The 27,070-nt window shown below is 42.3% G+C and overlaps 1 protein-coding gene across 1 annotated transcript in view; it reads right to left on the bottom strand.

Moving 5' to 3' along the window:
• Nucleotides 1–2,502: 2,502 nt before the first annotated feature.
• emx3 (empty spiracles homeobox 3) overlaps nucleotides 2,503–27,070 on the bottom strand; it is a 37,393-nt gene continuing 12,825 nt past the window's right edge. The window contains exons 2-3 of the mRNA XM_055642877.1: nucleotides 14,268–14,452; nucleotides 2,503–3,442 (exon numbers count right to left, since the gene is read on the bottom strand). Coding sequence (XP_055498852.1) covers nucleotides 3,275–3,442; nucleotides 14,268–14,452 — 353 coding nt within the window. The 3' untranslated portion in view covers nucleotides 2,503–3,274. The remainder of the gene's footprint in view (nucleotides 3,443–14,267; nucleotides 14,453–27,070) is intronic.

Below are 27,070 nucleotides of genomic sequence, written 5' to 3'. Positions count from 1 at the left end.
CATTAAAAGTACTATAATGATTAATTTTGATTTGTAATTTTGATTTGATTTATCGAAACTGTCATCATTTGCGCATCAAATGTAACCAACATAGTGGCACTTTGGAGATATCCAGGATGAATGAACTAGGATGGGATAACTGGCTCTTCTTCCTTCTGTTGACCATCAACTGTAAGGATTGTTGTTGATTTGTTTGTGTGTATTGATTACGGAAATCCACAGCAAATAATTCACTAATCTGCTGTTGCTTTATGTGTCCAATTTTCGATCTAGTTTACATTCAAGTGAATTTCGAGTTATTACCACGTGCTATCTAAATCAGTGATTTCCCAAATTATCCACAACTGTGGTGTGTCATTTGTATTTGTGTGTTGACTTGTGAATGCTCTCTTGGGTGAATCTTTGTATGCATGTGTCAGTGGTGTCCTAGAAGAAATATTAAAATAGCTAGTCTTATGCTTAAGTGCTGGAGGAGTTCAATGAGTTCCACACAGGCAGAAACCTTGGAGGGAGATGGCCGCAATGAATATTTTTCAAGATTCCAGCGTCTGCAGTCTCCTGTGTCTCCATTTTGCTGCTCCACAAAATCTTCCCAACGTATATTACTTTGAAGAAATCCTCATTCTTCCCACCCACTAGATGGCTGGATTATGGGCTATTATGTACAGGTAGGGAGTGCTTGGACGGACTTAAATTGTTAGCCTGGAATGTTGGAAGTGAGGAAGACCTGATAGTTGTATATAAGATTATGAGAATGGTGAATCTGTGGAATTATTTGCCACCGAAGACTGTGGAGGCCAAGTCAATGGATATTTTTATAGCAGAGATAGATAGATTCTTGATTAGTACGTATGTCGGGGTTGTGGGAAGAAGGCAGGAGAATGGGGTTAGGAGGGAGAAATAGATCAGCCGTGATTGAATGGCAGAGTAGACTTAATGGATCAAATGGCCCAATTCTGCTCCTATCACTTCTGACCTTATGACCATAGATAGGATACAGTCAGAACCTTTTTTCCCAGAATGGTAAAATCAAATAATAGGAGTTAATTTCAAGGTGAGAGGAGCAACAGTTAGGGGAGATGTGAGAGGCAAGTTTTTTACCCAGAGGGTGGCAAGTGCCTGGAACAAGCTGCCAGGGATTGTGGTTGGGCAGATATGACAGTAGCATTTAAGAGACTTTTGGATAGGCATTTTGATTTGCAGAGAATGGAGAGATATGGTTTATATGCAGGTAGATAAGAGATGGGCATGGCATCATGTTTGGCACAAAGGACCTGTTGCTGTGCTGTATCTGCCAATCACTCTCGTCACCTGTATCAACTTATCACTTGCCACTCTTTGTACCACCTCTTATCCAGCTTTCTCCCCCATCAATCCATCAATCTGATCCAGACCCAAAACGTCATCTGCCAATTTCACTCCACAGATGCTGTCTGACCTACTGAGTTCCCCCAACATTTTCTCTTTGTTTTCTCAAAATTCCCTCGTCCACTCTCTCTTGTGCCTTCGTTCTACTGCCCCAAGGCAACATCTCCTCAAAGCAAGCTCACTTTGAAGGTCTCACTATCCCCACCCATCTGCCAATTGCCTCCACCCACCTTTCACCAGTACCCACAAATCATTTGCCGCTACCTCTCTTTTTGTTCGCATTCTCTCCCCACTCAATCAGTCTGAAGAATAGTCAGCCATGCATATCGAATGGCGGTGCAAGCTCGAAAGGCCGAATGGCCTACTCCTGCACCTATTTTCTATGTTTCTATGTAATAGTCCCCATCGGTTAATTGTCTATTCATAGAATTATAGACATAGAAACATAGAAAATAGGTGCAGGAGTACGCCATTCAGCCCTTCGAGCCTGCACTGCCATTCAATATGATCATGGCTGATCACCCAACTCAGTATCCTGTACCTGCTTTCTCTCCATACCCCCTGATCCCTTTAGCCACAAGGGCCACATCTAACTCCATCTTAAATATAGCCAATGAACTGGCCTCAACTACATTCTGTGGCAGAGAATTCCAGATATTCACCACTCTCTGTGTGAAAATGTTTTTCTCATCTCTGTCCTAAAAGATTTCTCCCTTATCCTTAAGCTGTGACCCCTTGTTCTGGACTTCCCCAACATCGGGAACAATCTTCCTGTATCTAGCCTGTCCAACCCCTTAAGAATTTTGTAAGTTTCTATAAGACCCCCCCCTCAATCTTCTAAATTCTAGCGAGAACAAGCCGAGTCTATCCAGTCTTTCTTCATATGAAAGTCCTGACATCCCAGGACCTCCATAGATGCCGGCTGACCCGCTGAGTTCCTCCTGCACTTCGTTTTTTTTTAAATCAAGATTCCAACACCTGCAGTTCCATTATAATGCTGCAAACGTGTACGTTCCCGGCCAAACCCGTATCGCCTGATGTCATCAGGGATAGCAGACACCCGCTGCCCACGCACTTCTCCGCATGGGCATTTGGGCGAATTAATTTGCCATATGTAGCCTTTACTAAACATGGTTTTTTTTTTTGCAATATATTTTATTGTGGAAAAAATATTTCCTTATTATTTTGTGGTATGGGACATATCATTGGTGACACGTTTATTTACAATCGACCAAAAAGACCATTATAAAACAGATCTATGCGGAGGGGGTGAGATGAGACATTAACATCAAGTAACGGGAATCACACAGTGCCATTCACGTACAGGAGGTCTTCGGCGCTAACCTCCTTTAAGACCGTCCCTTCCTCAGTTTAAAACCCGTAGAAACTTGCAAATGAATATTTGTTTTGTTCCTTGTGTTCAGGCTGCACGCAAGGCTACGCCGGGCCTTGCGGTCATTTATATTTATTGTTTTAATCCTCCAACCTAAAACGAGAAAAGAAAACACAATCCCGTGGCATTAACTGCGAAGACGCCGGATGCTACCAAATCCGTGAAACCAATTGAATGGTGAATGAAGGGCGTGGGCCCAAGTGGGCTCCACCCACGGCCAGCCTGCCTGCCAACCTCTAGCGAGAACGAACGCTCCTTCTTCCACTTGCTGCACTCAAACTGTTTTCTTAACAAAGATTCTTTTTAATTAAACTATAATCACACGGTTGAAGTTTTTTTAGTCCACCTTTGTGTCGTGTGACTTGATCCGAAGTGGAATCGGGAATTCCATGATGGGCCAGTATTATTAAACAGGTTGGATATTCAATAACCATCTAGCTGGCTGCTCGCAGTCATCATTGCACGAATTATACTGAAACATTGGAATGGTTTATGTCTGAATCCAGGCGACCTCTAATCTTCTGAAATCACATCAATGTCCTCCGGGCTGGTCTGCCTGGTGGCCATTCTCCACCTGCTCACGTGTTGTGTCCCTTTTCGTTTCTGCTGCGTGTCGGGGCTCTCTTCCTCCAGCTTCTGTCGTTTGTACTTGGTCCTTCTGTTCTGAAACCACACCTTTACCTGAAGGGAAAAGCAGGAAAATGTGAGTCCTTCTGTTTCCATTTCGTGGTGAAATAATATTGCTCAGAAATATGGGAGGGGTAACAGGAATGGTTTGAAAGGACCAAGTCCCGAAATAATGCAGAAGGTGTCACCGTGTACGTGACGGGGAGCTTTTGGTGTTAAATCCGCCTTCTCTCGGTTTACCTGTCTCTTACTCCATCTACCACCCGCTACCAATCTCATTGGTTTTCGCGGCAGGAAATCGAACACTAAACTGGACAACAATGCTAGAGAAACTCAGCGGGTGCAGCAGCATCTATGGAGCGAAGGAAATAGGCAACGTTGCCTATTTCCTTCGCTCCATAGATGCTGCTGCACCCGCTGAGTTTCTCCAGCATTTTGGTGTACTTTCGATTTTCCAGCGTCTGCAGTTCCTTCTTAAACGCTAAACTGTACAAAACGACTCCAATCTTCCAACTCCATTTCCTTGCGTTCGGAACTTCTCCTCGAGGTCCTTGTTCATTTGTACGGGGACATGATCTGTGGTGAACTATGCTGAAAACGTGCAAGCCGCTACGAGCTCCACTGACCCTTGTCTCCTTCTATACACACAACAGCCGCATTAATTTGGAATTCCATAATAATAACCATATAACAATTACAGCACGGAAACAGGCCATCTCGGCCCTACAAGTCCGTGCCGAACAACTTTTTTCCCGTAGTCCCACCTGCCTGCACTAATAAACCAACCCCCTCCTGTCCTTTCTCAAGCTACTGTTCCCTTTCTTCCCGGAGTATTTAAGTAACTTTTCAGAATTTCCAGAACTATGCAGAATTTCCAGAACTATGCGAAATGTTGCATGTACAGGGTGCTCAGTGCTTTCCCACGGAGACGGGGTCATCATTCTGAGTTCCACTAGTTTGATGCATTTCTCCCATTTTCTTTTCGTGGTCAATAATGTGCACCCATTAAACATGTGATCTCTCTGTCGGTTCCGTATCAAGCAATCAATCAAAAATTGAAGAGAGAAATCAGGGAATTTACATTTTGTGAGGACTTAGAGGATAATATTTTTTTATTTCTCCTCTAACTATTTTTTTTAATTTCTCCTCACAAAATCCAAATTCCATGATTTCTCTCTTCACGTTTTTAATTGATTGCTTGATTAATTGATACTATGTTGTCACATGTCGCGGTGAGATTATTTGTTTTTGCAGACCATACGCAAGTTTACATCATACTAACTGCCTCTGGTACATTTAGTTCACATTCGGAGACCGGGTGAACATTCTGTGTGGAAGGGTTTCCTTGCATTTTAAACATTGTCATTTACCTGGCGGTTGTGTGATCCGGGGTCATGTATTGTCAATTGACTTGCAATTACAGAAGGGAATCTGCACTTACATGATAATCGATTTGTGTACAAAAGGTCAAACTGGTAGAATCAACAGAAGTGTGGAAGAAGTCATTCATGCGTCAAGTCCGCGCCACAAGAGCAATCTAGTTAGTTCTACTTCCGCACCTTCTCACAACGCGTCTAATAGATAAATGGCCAGATCATTTGTGATGTTGATGTTTGCTGAGAATATATACGACATGGAAAGCATATTTAAGAGAAGAAACTTAATACTGTCTTGACCATCAATCCTCTTCCCAATTTCATCCTCGGTCCATACTTTTCCACCTCTTATTTGTCTTCTCTCAGGGATATTTACATAGATCAGTACAGCACATGAACGGGCCCTGAGACCCACAATGTTTGTACTGAACATGATTTCAAACGCATATTATTTGAGATGGTATGCAATATATCATTGCACAGATTATGCTCTTCAGAAATGGTTTTCTTATTTCCACGTATTATTCTCTATTGATGTTCTAATTGAGAAGATAACTTTGATCGAAAGACACCAAGTTGACCACTAAAATGTGAGCCGATATTTCCACCCACCCCGAAAATAAAGCATTTCTAGAAATGAAAATCAACGTGAAGAAGGGTCTCGACCCGAAACGTCACCCATTTCTTCTCTCCAGAGATGCTGCCTGTCCCGTTGAGTTACTCCAGCATATGTTCGGTTTAAACCAACATCTGCAGTTCCTTCTTACACAGATAGACAGATAGATACACATCTTGTTCACAGCTTCCATCAATGTATCCGAACATAACACTACCAGGGATTAGAAACTGCAGATGCTGACATCTAAAACAAAGACGAAGGAGGAACTCGGGGGATCATAGAACATAGAATAGCATGAGCAGGCCCTTCGGCTTGCAATATCTGTGCCGAACATGATGCCCAAACCATCTCTTGTCCACCTGCTCCTAATCCATATTCCTTCGATCCTTGCATGTCCAAATGCCTAACCAAAAGCCTCTTAAAATACACTGTAATTTCTACCTCAACCACCACCCCCTGGCAGCATGTTCGAGGCACTCACTGTGTAAAAAAAAAAGTTTCCCAGCAAATCTCCCTTTAACTTTTCCCCTCTCAACTCAAAGCTGTACCCTCTTCTTGTTTTTTCCACCCTGGGATAAAGGTTCTGATTGTCCGATTCTGATTCTGATTGCAGATGCTGGAAAATCGAAGGTACACACAAATGCTGGAGAAACTCAGCGGGTGCAGCAGCATCTATGGAGCGAAGGAAATAGGCAACGTTGTACCTGTCTAAATGTTTCTTAAACGGTGCGATAACTACATATTGCCTCAACTATCTCCTCCGGCAGCTCGTTCCATACACCTATCACCCTTTGCGTGAAAAAGTTATCCCTCAGGTTCCTTTTAAATAAACCTCTTCCCACCCCCACCTCCCTTAAACTTAAACCTATGTCATGTGGTCCTCGTTTACATTAAACAGAACCTATTTCTTCACATTTAACTCGAATGCTTGACAAAATATATTACATATACTGAGTATTAAAACGTAAACTACAGAAAGAATAGCAACGTTTACGTTCCAGACTTACTAGAACATCTGTTTTACAATTTGTTTAACAGATGAGTTAATACCTGGACACGTAAATCAATTCTACACAAGTTAAACGAGTGGATATTAATGATAACGCGAGCAGCACTAGCGTCTGTCTGCGCAGTGGGCCGAAGTGCCTGTTTCCGTGGAGAATGGTGTAATTGTGGTATGCGGTGGGATTGGCGAGGAGAGTTCTGCCGTTTCGTCCTTTAATCATCTCTCCAGTTTTGATTTACAAATCAGTATTAAGCAAATGCAATGCCCCCCCCCCCCCCCCCCCCCCCCCCCCCCCCCCCCCCCCCCCCCCCCCCCCCACGTTGTTCTCCCATAGCTTGACTTGTCTGTCCCTAGAACTGTCTCACCGTTGCACCGCTCTCGGTCACATTTGTTGTATGGTGCCGCATTCAAAGGATAATCCGGATATCATTTCTTCTTTAGTCTAATGATTAATATGACCGGATTTTTGTCTGTTCAAGTTCTGCAAAGTAAATGTATTATTCGTCCTCTGTCAGAAAGTGAAAGTGTGAATTGTAACTATAGGAAGGGGGCGTTGAATTTTTAATAGAAAACAGACCGGTTTACTGCCTCATTTGCACGAAGTATTTCCAGTTTCGATAAACTCAGAAAAAGGCAATCTGGGTATGGATTGTCCAGTGTGGCAGAGGGATGCCTAGGGAAACATGTATTTTTCTAACACAAAAAAAAAATCTAATACATGTATTCAGTCTCCATGCAACGAATTTCTCCCTGTTCTCTGGTAGACAATGATAGTAACTGAACAGGTTGGCATTATTTGTACAATATATTATGTTATGTTATATATATATATATATACATATATATGTATACACACACACATATGTACACACACACACACACATATATATATATATATATATATATATATATATATATATATATACAACATAATGTGTGTGTGTGTGTGTGTGTTTTGTATCTGTCCAATGGTATAAGGAGCCTATGGATTCCATTACACAATGACTGTAGAGAAAAGCACGCTAAATCCTATCATCGATTTTACGTATAATGCATAAATCCCTGAGATCAGAGCATGATCTAATCAGCATTTCCACTGATTAAACACGGACTCTACAAACCAGCTAAGTTCCTTATCGTAACGAAACGTCCTTGCAAAAATGCCATTCAGTAATAATATGGCACTGAATGAATTAAAGCAGAATTAAGGTGGATGCAGGAACTGTGCCGAGAAAGTTTACGGGGACAAGGTTTAACACGTCGAGAATACCAAATGTATTCAATCTGGATTAATAGACGAAATATTTATGTCAATTTACTGACATGAATAATGTGAGTTTGGACAACTTGGCCATCGGTTGATCGCTGCCTTCAGGCGCAACATGGAAAGAATGACAGTGTTTCGACGTGAATTCAGACCCGAGTTAGCCCGCTCACTTTTACCTTTAGCGTTTAAAACTTTCAGACAAGTTGGGAGAAGTCAGTAATCTGTGAGAAGGGCGGCTGCGTGCGACCAACACATTTTTTCTAATGTTCTCAAATAACCGTGCGGCGTGTTTTTGAGAAGATAGGTTACATGAGAAGGACCCGCAGAACCTTTCGTGAAGTATTTATACAATTATAAGGACTTTTGCTTTGTACTTCCGACAACGGCTGTGCCACTTCAGTGAAGCATTTCGAGCTCATAATATATAAAGAGCTTTGAAACTTTCGCAAGCTATGGTGCAGGCATTTTATAAATATATTTATGTAAATTTCTCCCTGCAACATTATGTCCCATCCAATTTTAAATTATATCCTTGTGCGCATCAAATGTTTGATCATCAAGAAATTCCAAACCGATGCAAATACACTGGATTGGTTCATTTTGGGATGTGATTGATTTTCACACAGGTACAGGGTGCAATTTAACCATAACCAACTTTCCGTCCTGCTCCCGGGGTGGGTCTGGGGAAAATGGTAAATTATAGACTGGGACTTGCAATGTTATGGAAACCCAGAGAGAAGTGGAAACAAATATAGAAAGCAGGAAAATAAGCAGTTGCAGAAGATTTGACACATTTAACATAACTCGGTCTACTTTAAACCTTTTCTATCAAATATTCTTTATGACCCAATAGATTTCTTGGACGATTTTCTATTAATCCTAACTCAAAATATATTACCCCATTTCGATGCCTTTTAACTTTCCTTATCCCATTCATTCATTGGGTCTCTCCTCCTACCTCTCTCTTTAGTGCCCGTGTTCTAAAGAAATTGAACTGTCGGGGATCTCTGCGTTTTATTTGAAGAAGGGCACATTACCATTAACTCGAATGAATAGTGGAGGGGATTAGCCACATCCCCGTTTTACTTTCATTTCACACACTGCGTCGAGAAGCTCTTTGAATCCCCGGCGTTCATGCGCAGCCCACTAACTATTTTTGTTGTTCTCCTGGCCCCCAGAATTATTCAAATCCGAGGCACATCGGTGGCTCATTTTGCTCAGGGTGTGCCTGAAATTACACGAGCGTGGAACAAATGAAATATAAAGGCCCTTAGTAGTCAGAATCAGCACAAGTGTGGAGTGTTTGTCAGCACACTTGTCACGAAATCTCATAGTCGTGAAGGGGCATGTCCAGTTCCTTCTGCTCTTTAAATTGGATTGAATCATTATTAAAGGAAAGTTTCTGTCTGTGGCGTAAGTACATGTCCATTAACTCGAAACGTTTCAGAAAATATTCAAGCTGTTTAGAAAAAAAAAAATGCTTGCCTCAAACTATAGGTTTGATAACCAGAAATGAAATATATTTTCCTCACTCAATAAATGCAATATCCAGTTATATTTCGACTAGGACAGTCTTTGAGATATATTCTGCGGTGTACAATGTATAACCTAACACGAAGAAGGTCTGAAGAAGGGCCTCGACCCGAAACTTCACCCATTCCTTCTCTCCAGAGATGCTGCCTGGCCCGCTGAGTTTTTGTATCTATCTTCAACCTAACGTGGATCTTGGATAATCTACTGACAACTTGGAATTGATGTTGAAAGACAACGTTATCGTCCTTTAAAACCAATGAATTCGACTCCGTCTTAATACGGTGTGATTATACGGTCTGGGCAATTGAAAGTATGTTTTTTTTCCCGGAGTTATCAACAGTTCTGTTCTGTCGATTCCGTGAAAGGATAGCACAAATAAAATAATTGACTGCGATGAATAAAAACCTGAACGAATTTGGCCACCGGGTGAAATATCTTTTATTTTACATCTTTACATTTCTCAAATAGATTGTGGGACTAGTGTTTGAAACAGCGGCTGTACATACATGGCAGCGATTCAGTTAAAGGGATTAGGAGATGTGCTAAGTAAATACTTGAGAAGAACAGGCCAGGCTTGTAACCGCCGATGCTATAACACGCCCAAACAATATTAAAGATTAGGAGCTTAAAACAAAACCAAAAAATATCCATTATTTTTAATCTAACAACAGATAACGAATGAAATGTACACGAACGCACTCGCTCTTTTTCACCATTGAACAATAGCCATACACATTACCCTTAACTCTTGAGCCAGTGGCGTTGGTGACAGCATGGAAGTTCATTATCATTAAAATAAATTTGAATATAATGTTGCTTCATCAATATTTTAATAGAGCTTTATAGTTTAGACACTTATTCTGGACAGTTCGGGTGCCAATGCAAATATTGTGCCCGAAGGAGAACTGCTTCATATTTCAGTAACAAATGCATTTCTTGCAGAAGAACCACGATCCGAAAAGTCACCCTATCCAAAGATGCTGCCTGCCCCTGTTAGTCCAGCATTTTGTGTCTATCTTCAGTTTAAAGCAGCATCTGCAGTTCCTTCCTACGCGTTATTTATGTGGCCAAAATCGAATATGATTCACGGGAGAGTCCAGTGCATAATTTTGCAACAATAGAACGCACGCCAGCTTCTTCAATACTCTGAGCGGTACCGGACTCCATATGTCAATGTACAATTAACACTAATAATTCATTGCGCTCGGACAAAATAGCCAAGAAAGAACTGTCAGTTCAGATTTCCTTCCTTCTTTTCTAAACGATCAGTGTTGTAATGTTAATCAATTTATTAAACTTAACAGTAAGTCAATGGAAAATTATTACAGTTAATCGCCAACATCTTTAAGCAAGTTTTGATCAATGATTAGATTTGCAACTCTGGTGGCTGCAAATTTATTTAGCTATGGAAACTTCTTTAGCTATGGAAAGAAGGAATGCACGTTAACTGGCAGGGGTTTGGGGGCCTGGGTTGGATAGTCTTCCAATTAGTCGGAATGAGCCGGAAGCCACGTCCCTTCTTTTATTGTCCACGAGAAAATGAAGATTGATTATTTAGTATTCAGCCTCTTTTTATGAAATTGGGGAAAATGGGCCTAACGTCTAATAAATATCCTCTGAAAGAAGGCATGGCGAGAGTTTGACGAATTGCTGAACCGATGTTCAACATAAAACAGAAGGCAGACACCCTTCTTCAGACTGAAAGTCATGGGAACGCTTTCGACCCGAAACGTCACCCATTCCTTCTCTCCAGAGATGCTGCCTGTCCCGCTGTGTTACTCCAGCTTTTTGTTTCAATCTTCAGTTTAAACCAGCACCCTTCAACCTGAATTCATGTTTTGCAATTAAAGGCCTGTCTCACACTGATTTTTTTTAATGTATTGAAAGAAAATTATCTCATCTTAAGACTGCACATTACACATTGATTCCCCTCAAAATAAAGATTCGGGACTAAAGTGATTAGATTTAGTGTCCCAGTTAAGAACAAACCATACTTAATCTCCTCCCCTCGCTCTTTCTCTCTCTCTCTCTCTCTACGATGCAAAAGAGTGAGGTTGCATGTTTGTCGTGTATGTATGTATGTATGTATGCCCCTGTATGTGTGTGTGTAGGTATGCGCCCTGTGTGTGTGTGTGTGTATGTATGTGTGTGTGTGTGTATGTATGTGTGTGTGGGTATATGCGCCTGTGTGTGTGTGTGTGTGTGTGTGTGTGTGTGTGTGTGTGTGTGTGTGTGTGTGTGTGTATGCGTGTGTGTGTGTGTGTGTGTGTGTGTGTATGTGTGTATGCGTGTGTGTGTGTGTGTGTGCGCGCGAGTGCGTGTGTGTGTGTGTGTGTGTGCGCGAGTGTGTGTGTGTGTGTGTGTGTGTGTGTGTGTGAGTGTGTGTGTGTGTGTGTGTGTGTATGCGCCTGTGTATGTGTGTGTGTGTGCGCGAGTGCGTGTGTGTGTGTGTGTGTGTGTGTGTGTGTGTGTGTGTGTGTGTGTGTGTGTGTGTGTGTGTGTGCTTGTGTGTGTGTGTGCGCGCCTGTGTGTGTGTTGGTGTGTGTGTGTTTTTGTGTGTGAGCGTCTGTTTGTGTGTATGTGTGTGTGTGTGTGGGGGTGGGTATACGCGCGCCTCTTTGTGCGTATGTGTTTAAATCTACTCGTGCTGATCTTATTTCTCCGTTGTTTTGTATGTGTATGTGTGCCAGAGTATTTCTATATATCTAACTGTTTGTACATGTGAATTCGTATTCTGTTCCCGTACGTATTCGTGTTCGAACTAAAGGACCTGAATGTGTTTGCCAGTACGTATTGCACGGGTCTTCGTTCGGATAACTATATGCAAATATTTGTTTTGTTATGTGGAAAACAAAACAATATTTGTAAACCTTTGTAAACTGACATCTGATGACAGGTAATTTTAACTCTTTCTTTCGCCACAGACACCGTCTAATAACTTGATGAGAATTTCTGCTCCAGAATTTGACACTGGCAAAATTATGTACGGTCTCCTCGCTTTACTCAGCCGACTTTGATAGTTGTGGCTGTATACTTTATCTCCAAACGTTGAGATCTCCAGGCACAGTGAAGCTGCACAATGCCGTAGCGTCAGAGACCCGGGTCCGTTCCTGACGATGGGTGCTGTCTGTACCGAGTTTGTACGTTCTCCCTAGATGACCGCGTGGGTTTTCTCTGGGTGATTCGGTTTCCTCCCACGCGTTAAAGACCCACTGGCTTCCTCCCTCACTCCAAAGACTAAATTGTCCCTAGTGTGTAGCACAGTGTTAGTGTACACAGCGCGGACTCGGTGGGCCGAAGGTCCTGTTTCCGCGCTGTGTTTCTAAAGTCTAAATGAGTTGCATCTTATGAGTTGATTCTAAAGGGCAGCATGTGGGACGGCAGAAATTATATTCTTCACCTAAATTACAATTTCACTGCGATTCGACTTACCTATCTCACATGAGTTGTGAAAGAAAAAAATATCAGTGAGTCAGGCACAGATTTGTATAACAATTCAACGATCATAGGATTTGATTAATTATCAGTTCCGTTCACTCCATACGTAGACAACTAATGTGTCAATATGATTCACAGTTTGATTCAACAGATTCCTAATGCATTGTGTAAAGCAGAATTTATGGACACATTCGGGTTGTGTATTAAATTCCAATACATTTATCGCATCCACTTCTGTTAACAAAATGTTTAAAAATGTTCTGCGTGCAAACACATTTTCTGATTCCTTTTGATTACAATTCCCAGCGCACTGGGGACTGTTGTCCTCACAGACTTGTTCTCTCGGAACTGGCCCCTTTTTTCAAACACTTATGTAGATCAAATATAAGCATTTGCGCCTCTGTAGCCTAGCCTTCTCGACACCATTTTAACACAGTACGAGCATAATTCAGACCTCAATGCGGGATCGCAGATGATACATGCTGAGGAGTACATCCTAACACATGCATTTGTTCATATGCAGTCTGTCCGAACGCCAAGCCAACTGACAATGACTAACATTGCATTTGTCAACACTGTATAATTCTAAGAGACTCCATCTAACTGCACCTCTTTAGAATACCCTTTTATGTTTAAAGTTCTGATCATTTGTTCCCAATCAGCGAGTATCCCTGCTTGTTCATTTTTGGTTTTAATGTTCTTATTTTGGAACATGTGACCTGTTACATTAGTAAAAGGTGATACTTTCCATTTTACACCAGACTGTTTATGGAGATGGCACAATAATCACAAGAAACCCATTCTACAGCAACACTTGTGTGTGCCGACAGAAGGTTCCATTTATTACCAGCCCCTTGTCATTTGCCTTTCTGCTTCAGGAAGACAACAATGCCCGCGGAGTAAGTCAGTACACCGTCCCGTCTTTAATTTCAACCCGAGATGTCTTTATCTCAGGGAACTAAAGGTATTCCGTGCGTTTTCTATATGTTCAATTCATACCATAATCCGGAAAGTCCCGGAAACCCAGTGGAACAATAAGATGGCATCTTGTCAAAACATTGTCAGGTTCAAAGACGGTTTTAGTGCCCCGATATGGAAGCAGAAACGCTCGGTGTATTTCCGAGATTTGTCATCATTGTAGCCCTCCCCCACCCCACTGCATGCAAAATTAAATTGGTTGATGTTACTTTTTGTTTTAATTGCTCAATGTACATTCATTAAATGATAGATTAGGCATTCACATGTACAAAGAATTCTTGCTATTTGTAAGCAGACAGGGAAACAGGTGAACTTTTATTCAATTGTCCACCAAATATTTCCCTTCCGACAAATGCAGGGACGCTAAAGGCATTGTGCGTGCGTGCAGTGGAGAATGAGGTCGATCGGCCATTTCAGTCTTCGGCAAATCGAAAGAGTTATTTAATTAATCCCACTCTCCCGCTCTTTTCTCACAGGTCCGCAAGCATTTCATTGTCAAACATGCATCTATCCTCCTCAGTAATTACTGCTTCCACGTCATTCCAAATCGTTGCATAAAAACCGTTTTCTCTTCACCCGCTTATCCTCTCCCACCCAGCTCGCGTTTGATTTTGCCAGCTCCAGGTATCCCCACCATGGCCCATGTAGTTCCATATTCCTACCTGGGTTTCCGTGAGACACAAGCTGCTTGCTAATTGTTTTCGCTCGGCGCCCACCACGTAGTGGTTTTTCTCGAAAGCTCTCTCTAGTCTAAGGAGCTGGGACGGAGAGAACGCTGTTCGAATCCGCTTAGGCTTCCTGGTGAAAGGGCCGTGGAGAAGCAGGCTCTCCGCTCCTCCCTCGCCACCTAGAAATAGAAAACACCAGTACACTTATTCGGAAGAATACATTTCTGGTTAATGTCCCAATGCTCTAGCATGAGATTTGATTTGTTTGATTGGAATATACGATTAAGTATAACGATTTTATATTATGAGTTCTTTAGCTATCGATGGTTGTAATTATACACGCACGGCTGTCACTACACTTCAACATATTGGTAGCTGTATAGCAGCAACAATCGCACTTTAGCCAATATGTTTTTTCTCCGTGCCAATACTCGTGATACTTTTAATTTATCACTTCAAATTGTTCCATAGCCGTCCTAATGATAAACCTGTTAACAGCAATACATCACCCCCGCGATGTACAGTTTTAAATACTCTCTCCAATTACATAGCACATTTTGAAGGACAATGTTGTCCTTCATTTCTTTGCTCTATGTCTACTGGACGTAATCGCGAATTTAGGCGGTTCTGTTGCCGTATCACTGGGATCTTAGAGGCAACACATGGTAGCTATCTAAATAATATGCCTGATGTCAAATGCAGCTATGAACTTTAAACCAATTATGTTTATTCAATGTACTTAGCTGTCCTATCCATCAGATAGAAATGAAATGAGTCCAACTAACATTATTTTGTAATAAAGCAATTTGCATTAGTAAAGAATACATATTACTTTGCAGTTATTAGTATCTGTGTGATCGCTGTAAATGTAAGAATGTGTTATAAATTAGGTATGCACAGTGCAATTAAACACTATTATTCTGCAATTTGCCAACAAAATTCACACTTTAAAAGGAAAAGAAAAAGAACACTGATTTTGGCACAATTCCCATTCAGTCAACAACATCACCATTAGAGGAGATTCAGCAAAGATTTATTTTGGGACTAACTTAATTAGATTCGCAATCTTTTGTTCAGGATATGGTGAAGAATCGGTTGACGATTCATGTAAATTACCTTATCTTTTTGAGTTTACAGTTATTACGGCTAGGTTTATGAAGGGGGTGGGGTCGAAATGATTGCATTATAACAATCATGATAACTGTAGTGAAGGATAAGAACATTGCTATTTAATTTTGGAATTAGTTAAAGCAGAAGTGACCATCTTGTTTGGAGGTTTGAGCAAAATGGAGACACAAGAATTTCGAGTTTGTTAGCCCTTGGTTGAGGGATTGCAGAAAGTGATTTTTATTGAGAATTAAATTCAATATTAGAATTAGATCCAGGTCTTTTGAGATGAGTATTTTATGCAAGGATTGGGGTTTAGTATTTAGTTATCAATATGATATAATTAAGGGTTAGAAATAGATGCTTTTCTTTGAAACATTGATTAGCGATTTAGATTTAGATGTAAGAAGCTGGGCTTGATTTTAAAGGCGTATCGGGTTGTCGTAATAAACTTGAAGTTCACTCTTGGTTTAAGATTAACAGTAACGGCACGATTGTTAAACTCAACAACACAATAATAGACTGGGAACCGATGTTTTTTTATGATGGCTCACTTTATCTTGGTGTTGAAATGATATCTGTCACCGAAGGAAGTTGTCAACCTTTGCTCCCCACACACTCGAATAATTCGACAACTCGCTAATTTGTATAGCCAGCAAAAAATCATTACTGCTTTTGCAAACAAAAAAATTGAACGGCAATTTGCGCGAGTTTGTGGAGGAATTTGATGCTCCGTGGGTGCTTCGTGGGGGAATCTGATACTCAGAACGGTTGTCAGCTTTGGTGAGGTGAAGTGAGGCATAGCGTGGTTCTGACTAGGAAACCCTTTGCGGCAAATGTCGGGCGGCCATTGTGCCTGATAACCTTTACCTTCACGTCGAAAGTCAGCCTTGCAGAAGAAGTTCGGATGTCTAGGTGGGGTTTTTTTAAAGTATTTTAGACTTTTCATTTAATATTTACTCTTCGCCCTATCATTTTCCTACACTTCTTGTATTTATGATGCTTTCATCGTTCAACCGTTAAATAATCAACACACTAATCCACATACTACACAACCCAAATACAAAAAGCCATCAGCACAAATGCCCTACATGTTTTTCTTGTAGCTATGTTTTGTTCCGCACTTTAAGTTTGCGCACAGAACCGTGCGCATTAATTCACAGGCACGGCATCCAAAGATAACGCTTAGATCTGTATGCCAAACCCCTCCTATTAACTTAAACAAGCGAGAAGCATTGTAGATGGGACCATTAAAGTTTATCACAAAGAGCTACGCTCCGAATCCATGTACGTTTCATAATTATTTCTGACAACGAACAGAAGACATCGACCAAAGACTCTCGGTCAACGGGAATATATAGCTTTCAAATAGCGAGGCTTTAAAAGCTTCTCGGTTAGTTTTGCAAATGCTTAACTCAAACAAGCTTCCTTGAAATGTTGGTTCGCAGTCCAGTTTCTGCCGACCATGACACCATCTGAAGAAAGGTCTCGACCCGAAACCTGACCCGTTCCTTCTCTCCAGAGATGCTGCCTGGCCCGCTGAGTTACTCCAGCATTTTGTGTCTAAATCGGTATTTTCAGTATTTTCAATCAGAATCCGGAATCGCGGTAAATTACATTGTGAAGAAATGCAAACTTTTGTTCCGGAGATTGGAGGGGGGGTGAATAAAGAGCATGATGATTGTGTTGGTCAGCCGAAAATGTTATGTTCACCAGAAATGTATGGCTGATATGTACTGCAATGGAGAAATATTTGCATGGATATAGGAATGAAATAGCGAGAGTTTCAGTATTACCGTCTACATATATACCTAGAGTGAGAGAGAAAGCTCGGCAAGGAGAAACTACCGTAGGTCAAAAGACTTTGTTTCATGAGTTGTTACTGTTATATCTGTATTTGACAGAAATCGCCGCATGGATCAAACTGAACACTGAAACGTAAAACAGCTCCCTCCTAGGGGAGGGGGAAAGTGTATCTGTTCAGAAGAGATTTTGGAAGACAATACATCATATAAATCCTCAGTCTGGTGAAGGCTCCCGACCCGAAACGTCATTCATCCATATTCTCCAGAGATGCTGCTTGACCTGCTGAGTTACTCCAGCACGATGTATATTTTATTTACCATCTCAGGGCTTAGAACCATAGAACATGGAAACTGGCCGGTCCAACTCGTCCATACCGCAGAAAATATAATCTCACCATTAAGCTAGTCTCACCCCCCTTCCCCGTTTGGCTCATATTCCACTAAATATTTCCTATCCGTGTACCTGTCCAAGTGTCTGTTAAGTGATGTTATGGTAACTGCCTCAACTTCCTCATCTGTTAGCTCGTTCCATACACCATCCACTTTCTGAGTAAAAAAGTGCCCCTCAAATTCCTAAGATGCGTTCTCAGTCCCCGACCATACTACCTTGCACTAAGGGGTGTACGTCCAAATTCGCCTCTAATTCCATCTACAAGTCTGCAAATGACAGCACGGTGGCGGGCCGGGTCGCTAACGATGGCGAGACCGATTACAGGAGGGAAATAGTGAATTTAGCCACATGGTTTCAGGGCAGTAATCTCTCCCTCAATGTCAGGACCACGAAGGTGCCCATCATGGACTTCAGGAAGCATGGTGGAGTACATGCCCCAATCAGCATCAAAAGTGGAATTGATTGACAGCTTCAAATTTCAAAATTACCAATGATTTATTGTGGACCAACCACATTGACGAGGCAGCAAAAACTTGGCAATACTTCCTCCACAGACTGAAGAAATTCAGCGTGTGTCCAATGACTCTTACAAACATCTACAGATGCAATATAAAAAGCATACTGTTGGGTAGCATCATAGCTTGATTTGGGAACAGCTCTGCCCAAGACACCAAGAAATTACAGAGCTGTAGATGTAGCCCAGTCCAACACACAGATCAGACTTACCACTATTGACTCCATCTGCACTTCACGGTGCCTTGGAAAAGCAGCCAACATAAGCAAAGACTTGTCCCACCTTGGTCATTCCTTCTTCTCCCTGCTCCTGTCTGGCAGAAGGTACATAAGCTTGAATGTATGCACACTAGTCTCAGAAACAACTTCGTCTCCTCTGTTGTCAGGCTTCTGAACAATCCTTCCAATAGCTAGGATACTATCTGATTCACCTCTACCCCTTTTTAGTGCCTTCTCTCACAGTGAAAAGTGTTGATTCTGCTGTGGGGGGATGTTCATGTTAAATTCTATAGTGTGTTGTGTCTTTTTTATATTTTTATTTTATATGGGTGTATGGTAATCTGATTTATTCTCTGTAAAACACTTTGGCTTCAAAGTGATTTGATTTAAAAGTGCTATATAATTAAAAATTACTTACATAGAAACATAGTAAATAGGTGCAGGAGTAGGCCATTCAGCCCTTCGAGCCTGCACCGCCATTCAATATGATCATGGCTGATCATCCAACTCAGTATCCTGTACCTGCCTTCTCTCCATACTCCCTGATCCCTTTAGCCACAAGGGCCACATCTAACTCCCTCTTAAATATAGCCAATGAACTGGTCTCAACTACCTTCTGTGGCAGAGAATTCCAGAGATTCACCACTCTCTGTGTGAAAAATGTTTTTCTCATCTCGGTCCTAAAAGATTTCCCCCTTATCCTTAAACTGTGACCCCTTGTTCTGGACTTCCCCAACATCGGGAACAATCTTCCTGCATCTAGCCTGTCCAACCCTTTAAGAATTTTGTAAGTTTCTATAAGATTCTCCTTCAATCTTCTAAATTCTCTAGTGAGTCTATCCAGTCTTTCTTCATCTGAAAGTCCTGACATCCCAGGAATCAGTCTGGTGAACCCTCTCTGTACTCCCTCTATGGCAAGAATGTCTTTCCTCAGATTAGGAGACCAAAACTGTACGCAATACTCCAGGTGTGGTCTCACCAAGACCCTGTACACCTGCAGTAGAACCTCCCTGCTCCTATACTCAAATCCTTTTGCTATGAATGCTAACATACCATTCGCTTTCTTCACTGCCTGCTGCACCTGCATGCCTACTTTCAATGACTGGTGTACCATGACACCCAGGTCTCGTTGCAACCTGGGTGTCATGGTACACCATCATTGAAAGTAGGCATGCAGGTGCAGCAGGCAGTGAAGAAAGCTTACTTACTTACATTGCAGACATTGGACTTTGTCAATGGAGCTGATGCAATGCTCACAACTATATTCTGCAGTCTTATCACCTCTTTTGCTCTATATATTGCACTTATGTTAGACTTGATTACATTTCATATTGCAGTTTATTGTTAGACTTGATTATATTTTGCATTATGTATCGTATTATCTATTCTGTTTTCTCGGTACCTCAGCACACGTAGTAATAATAAACTCGTACCTAAACCTAAATCTTGCCCCTCTCACGTTAAACCTGGTTCTCTGTTTATGATACCACCTGTCATCTGCAAGCTTACTAATCAAGTCTTGCCTTGTGGCCCAAAGCATGCTATCTGAATATTTTATGCATTGAGCTCTTATTACTAATTCAGAGCTTGTATATTTAATAATAATAATATGATACTGAAAATAACAGAGGGAGATGATACATGGAACTGCAGATGCTTGTTTACAAAAAGAGGCACAAAGTGCTGGAGTAAATCAGATTAAAGAAGAGTCCGGCCTGAATTGTCACATCTCCATGTTCTCCAGAGAACAACCTGACCTACCGAGTTACTCCAGGACTGTGATTTTTTTTCATCCATTTGTTCTATTTGCTGTTTCTATGGCAGATGTTTTTGCAAGAGAACACAGTCGTTCGCTCGTCAATTAAATAGCATCCACCATCTGAACACATCCAGCATCAGCATAAGTGCAATGGACAATGAGAGAAGGAGCAAGGGACAATTCAGCATGGAAAGCATGTTACAGTTTAAATACATTCAGCTGATCTAGAATGGTGCCCATCTCATGTGGAAGAAGGAACTGCAGATGCTGCTTTAAACTGAAGATCTTACTCAGCCCTAATGGGAACATTCTGTGGACGTACTCTAATGCTGAACCACTGCAATGTGAAATCATATATCACTTTGCATATTATATTGAAAGCTTACTTTAAATGTGTGGGAAGAATGAACAGGCATTTCTCACATGACATAACATGGCAGATTGCCACTGAACATGTGATATCTGCAGAAACATTTGTAAAATGGGTCATAGGCAGAGCAGAAGCATATCTTACAGCTTCATGGGTTTAGGAGTTCTGGTAGAGCAAAGACACAATGCATAGTTGCCTTTCAAGCAAATATTCAGACAATAAATACTAAGAAATATCATTGCTTTCTGGATTTGCAACATTAAATGCCATACATGATGGTGAACAAAATAAGGTAGAGTACAGGAGGTGCACAGGAGGAATATTTTTAAATGGCTCGAAGGGCCGAATGGCCTTCTCCTGCACCTATTGTCTATTGTTTTGTTCTCAGAACAAACATATTGTATAGGAAGGACCTGCAGATGCTGGTTTACACTGAAGATAGACACAAAATGCTGGAGTATCCCAGCAGGGCAGGGAGCATCGCTGGAGAGAAAGAATCGGTGACGTTTCGGGTCGAGACACTTCTTCAGACTGAGAGTCAGGGAAAAGGGAAACGAGAGATATCGACAGTGATATAGATAGATATAGAACACAGAAATGAAAGATAAGCAAAGAAGTATCATCAAGGATCCATTGTTAGCTGTGGGCTAAGTGAAAACGAGTTATACAGACAACGAAACTGACCAGGACGCCGGTGCAACTAGTACAATGACTAGGGTGGGGGAGGGACAGTGAGAGAGGGGTGCAAGGGTTACTTGAAGTTAGATAAATCAATATTCATACAACTGGGTTGTAAGTTAAACATATCGTATAGTTCTGTACCAGTAAGCACGACCAAAGCATTGAGCAATCCACCAAAGTAAGGCCCTACCACTCATCCAGGAATTATAAGATTGATCACTCATCCAGACACTCTGTATGCCCTATATATCATTCTTGGTTTTGCACCAACATACCAGCATTTTGTGTAAAGTACTTGAAATTAGAATATTTGCAAAAAATCTCTGTGTTTCTTTGCCTTTGCGATCTATAGTTAATTAGACGTGTGGTAAAGAAAGTAACAGTTGTAGAATCATACAGCTATGCTGCATGGAAACAGGTCCAACTCATCCACGCCGACAAGTTGCATAATAGTCCACCTTGCCTATACCTGCCCCATATCCCTCCAACACTTTCATATCTACGGATCTATCCAAGTTATTTTTAAAGGTTGTATTTGTCCCGCATCAACCACCTTCTGATCCGGTAGGCGGCGCGGCTCTGGCCAGCAGCGGCCTCTGCAGCCTGTCCGCGTTTTTATTATTTTTTGTCTGTGTTTTTATGTAGTTTTTGTTATTTTATGTTGGGGTGTGTGTGTGTGGGGGGGGGGGTGGGGTGGTGGGGGGGGGGGGGGAAACTTTTGAATCTCTCCCTGCACTGGAGACCCGACCTTTTCTCGTCGGGTCTCAGGTGTCGTTGAGGCCGCAACGAGGAGCGGCCTCCAACGGGAAGAAGCCGGGGACTCTGGTGCCGACTCACCGTTGCCGTCGCGGAGCTGGCCGAGACTGGAGCGGGTGGAGCGGTGGAGGAGCGCTGCTGCTGCTGCTGCCGCTGCTGCTGCTGCTGCTGCTGCCGATGCCACTGCTGATGCGGAGGCTGCTACTGCGGGTCTGCGGACGGCGGCACCGGGAGCCCGCAGGTCCCTGGAGGGAGACCGCTTTTCGGGGCTCCTGCAACGGCGAATTCTCCCGCCCGTGTTGCGGGGTTGAAGAGCTCCTGGAGCGGGGCCTGACACCACTGCCCCGCGCGGCTGGAATGGCCGCGGGACTTTGCGAGCGCACACCGGGGGCTCTAACACCAAGACCCGGTGTGCGACCTCGCACCACCCGGCCTGGCTTCAATGGCCGCGGGACAATCGCCATCGCCAGCCGGGGGCTTTGACTTTGACTCTGACATCGGGGGGGGGGAGAGTGCAGTGGAGAGATAAGTTTTTTTGGCCTTCCATCACAGCTATGTGATGGATGTTTATGTAAAATGTAATTATGTTGTGTCTGGGGTCTATTTGTGTGTAATGTATGGCTGCAGAAACGGCATTTTGTTTGGACCTCCAGGGGTCCAAATGACAATTAAATTGACTCTTGACTCTTGACTGTGGCAGCCCATTCCATGTATCCACTTCACTCTGTGTGAAAACGTTGCACCTTGGATTCCTTTTAAATCTTTACCTGGTAATTGAGTTTCACTGTACCTTAATTGGTACACGTGACAATAAACAGACCTTTGAACCTTTGGGCAACCTGAGAAGTACCTGCAGCAACAGACTGGTTTCACCAAGATGCAGGGTAGAACACCACAGGAGATCCTTCTTTCCTGTGGCTATCAAACTGTACAACTCCTCTCCCCACTGTCATGAGGTAGACTAAGGCTGACTCAGATTTACCACCCTTTGACTAAAGAAATTCCTTCTCATCTCCTTTCTAAGGGTACTTCCTTTTATTCTGAGGGTATGGCCTCTGGTTCTAGACCATCTTCTCCACATTCCTTCCTTCCAGGCCTTTCACTATTTGATAAGTTTCAATGAGGTCCTCCTCATCCTATACTCCAGCGAGCACAGGCCTAGCACCTTCAAATGCTCATCATACATTAACCCAATCATTCTTGGAATCATTCTCGTAAACCTCCTCTGGACCCTCTCCAATACCAGCACATCCTTCCTCAGATATGGGGCCCAAAACTGCTCACAATACTCCAAATGTGGTCTGACCAGTGCCTTATAAAGCCTCAGCATTACATCACTGTTTGTATATGGTAACCCTCTCGAAATAGATGCTAGCATTGCATTCACCTTCCTTACCGATTCAACTCGCAAATTAACTTTTTGGGAATCCTGCATCCCAAGTCCCTTTGCATCTCCGATTTCTGAATTCTCTTCCCATTTATAAAATAGTCTACGCCTTTTTTCCTACTACCAAAATGCATGACTCCACACTTTGCTGCACTGTATTCCATCTGTTTCTTCTCAGCCCACTCTCCCAACCTGTCTAAGTCCATCTGCAGAGTCCCTGATTTCACTACACTACCTCCCCCTACACCTATCTTCGTATCATCTGCAAAACTTGCCACAAAGCCTCAATTCCCTCATTCAAATCTTTTACCTACACCGTGAAGAGTAGCGGTCCCAGCACCGACCCCTGCAGCCAACCAGAAAAAAACCTTTATTGCCACTCTCTGTCTTCTGCTATCCAGCCAGCTTGCTATCTATGTTAATATCAAAGATCTTATACCCTCCGCTATAGGATCTTTGGTTAATATATTCCCTCTGATACCATGGGCTCTTATTTTCTTTATCAGCCTCATGTGTGGCACCTGATCAAAGGTCTTCTGAAAATCCAGGTAAACCACATCCACCGACTCTCCTATGTCTGTGCTGCTATTTACTTCCTCAAAGAATTCCAACATGTTCATCAGGCAATATCTCCCTTTAACAAAACCCTGTTGACTTCAGTCTATTTTATCGTGTGCTTCTAAGTGCTCAGAAACCTCATCTTTTATAATGGACTCTATTCTTACCAACCACTGAAGTCAGGCTGAAGAAGGGTTTTTGCCCGAAACGTCGCCTATTTCCTTCGCTCCATAGATGCTGCTGCACCCGCTGAGTTTCTCCAGCAATCTTGTGTACCTTCGATTTTCCAGCATCTGCAGTTCTTTCTTGAAAACACTGAAGTCAGGCTAACTGGCCTATGGTTTCCACTCTTCTGCCTCCCTTCTTGAACAGCGGAGTAATATTTACAATTTTCCTGTCATCCGGACCCACCCCAGCCTCCAGTGATTCTTGAAAGTTACAACTACCGCCTCCATAATCTACAAAGCTACCTCTTTCAGAACCCTGGGGTGCAGCCCTTCCTGTCAAGGTGACTCATCCACCTTCAGACCTTTCAGCTCCCAAGCACCTTGTCTTTAGTGATAGCCATTCCATTAACTTCCACACCTTGATTCTCTTGAATTTTTAGCACGTTGTCTTCCACTGTGAAGACTGATGCAAAAAACATATTCAATTCCTCCGCCATTTCTTTATTCCCCTATTATCACTTCTCGTGCATCATTTTCCAATGGTCCAACGTCTACTCTTGCCTCATTCTAAACTCTTTATATACCTGAAGAAATTTTTGTAAACCTATTTTATTGGCTAGCTTACTTTTGTATTTCATCTTTTCTCCCCGTATTGCCTTTTTAGCTACCTAATGTTGTTTTTTAAAAGCTCCCCAATCTTCCAGCTTCACACTAATCTATGCAATGTTATATGCCTTCACTTTTAGTTTTATGCTAATCTCCCTATGGTAGTTACAAATCTGCTTGATGGCACTGGGAGGAGTAACCACCACATAGTCCTGTGGAGTCGAAATATCATCTTCATACTGAGGATACATTCCATCATTTTGTGTGGCACCCCTATTGTGCCAATGGGAATGTCCCCAGTCTCAGCAATGGTGGGACCCTGCACACAAATGCTAAAGTCGGTTTTCACAACTAAATTCAGCCTAATGTCCCAAGTGAATGATCCTTCTTTTCTTCCTCTTGAGATCCCCCAAAAAACAGACTACAGCCAATTCGATTCACTCCACATGGTATCAAGAAAAAGTTGAGGGACCTGGATACAGCAAGGACTACAGAACAAACAATATCTTGGCAATAGAACAGAAGATTTCCAAAAAAGAGCCATGCCTGTTCCTTAGCTGTTCTCATTCAATGGTACATACCCAATAATTTGGAAAACTGCATAGACAAGTGCCTGGGAGAACCAGAGAAAATCCAAAAAGATTAATTATCACCAAATCAGTCTATTTTCAATCATCTGCTAGCAAGTAATCAACAGTGCTATCAAGCACACATCTTATCCAACATAGCCCAAAGACTCTAGCATCTGGCATGGACATCAAGGCAGCACTTGACTATTCACAGCATATCAAGGAGAAAACTGTTCTATTGTTCGAGACACACCATTCAAATTGGAAAATGATTGTTTTTTTATGCCAATTAATCATTTTAGTCCAGAACATCAAGTTAGGTTGTTTCTCAGGGCAATGTCCAAGGCTCAGCCATGTTTGAAAGTTTCATTGGTGATCTTCCTTATACGATAATTTCAGAGCTAAGAATGTTTGCTGATGACTCTACAATGTTCAATTTCATTCACTACTCCTCGGCAAATTAAGCAGCTGCAAAGTCTATACAACACTAAATCTGGACTGGACGTGACAGATAATGTTATAATGTAATAATATTAATTACACAAACGTTTACTTTAGAGATACAGTTCAGTTTTGTGATACAGCGGCGACACAGGCCCTTCGGCCCACCGAGTCCACACCAACCAGCGACCCCCTTACAATAACACTAGGGACCCACACTCTAGGGGCAATTGTTGATTTTTACCAAAGCTAAATTAAGCTGCAAACCTTCACGTCGTTGGAGTGTGGGAGGAAACCAGAGTACCCGGGGAAAACCCACATGCTCACGGGGAGAATGTACAAATTCCATGCAGGCAACACCCATAGTCGGGATTGAACCGGGGTCTCTGGCACAGTAATGCAGCAGCTTTCCCACTGCACCACCATTCTGCCCTAAAAGTGACCATCTCCAAAATGGGAGAGGTATAATCATGCAGCTCTGACATTTGGTGCCATTACTGTCATTGAGTCAACTACCGTAAACATCCTGGATGGCCAACAATTTGAAACTCAAGTGGACCATCCACATACAGTAGCAGGTAAGAGGTTGGGTACCCTTAGGTAAGTGATTCACCTCTGAAAACCTTAAAGAATATCTGTCATCCACTCGACACAAATGAGGAGCAAGATAGAGGAAATGGATGTCATGTGGCATGGATCAAGTCTTCTTCATATCGAGTCCACACCACAAGATTAGAAATAGTTCAGCCAGAGCTTCTCGGCATCTGCATACAATGGCGTCTTGCACTTCTTGTTCTTCTTGTGCGTAGTGGTGGAAAGATTGGTGGAAACAGGGCCGTAACATGAACTCTCTTTCCTTGACCCCATGGATCAAGTGAGAAAAGTATTCTAAAAGAAAAGGCCATAGACTTAAGGTGAGAGGAGAGATAATTTAGGGACCTCAGGGCAATGCTTTCACTTAGAGGGTAGTCTATATCTTGAACAAACTGCCAGAGGAAGTATTAGAGGAGAAACAGTTACAACTTACAAAAAGCATTTGGACACCTATATGGACCAGAAGTGCTTCAAGAGATGCAGACCACATGCAAGTAAATGGGACTAGCCCAGAATGTCAACTTGGTTGTCAAGGATAAGTTGGCCAAATATTCATTGAGTCATAGAACTATACAGCATGGAATCAGGCCCGTCAGTACCACAGTTACTCACCTAGGCTACCCTAACCGCACCGCCAAACCCACGTTTCATTACCAGGATGGACACGAGCAACAGGTGCTTAGGAACATCGCCACCCTATAAGTTACCTTTGAAGTCACACATTAATCTGACTTGGAATTAAGTTGCCAATCTTTCATCCTTGCTGGGTTCAAGTCCTATAACTCCTTTCCATGCAACATCCTGGGTTATTTTCACCAGAAGGATTACAGTGGTTCACCCCTACTTCTAAATGGCAAATGTGGATGGATGTCTA

This window comes from Leucoraja erinacea, chromosome 11 (genome assembly GCF_028641065.1).
Source record: "Leucoraja erinacea ecotype New England chromosome 11, Leri_hhj_1, whole genome shotgun sequence".
Lineage (NCBI taxonomy): Eukaryota > Metazoa > Chordata > Chondrichthyes > Rajiformes > Rajidae > Leucoraja > Leucoraja erinaceus.
This window is presented reverse-complemented; position numbering and strand designations above follow the sequence as displayed.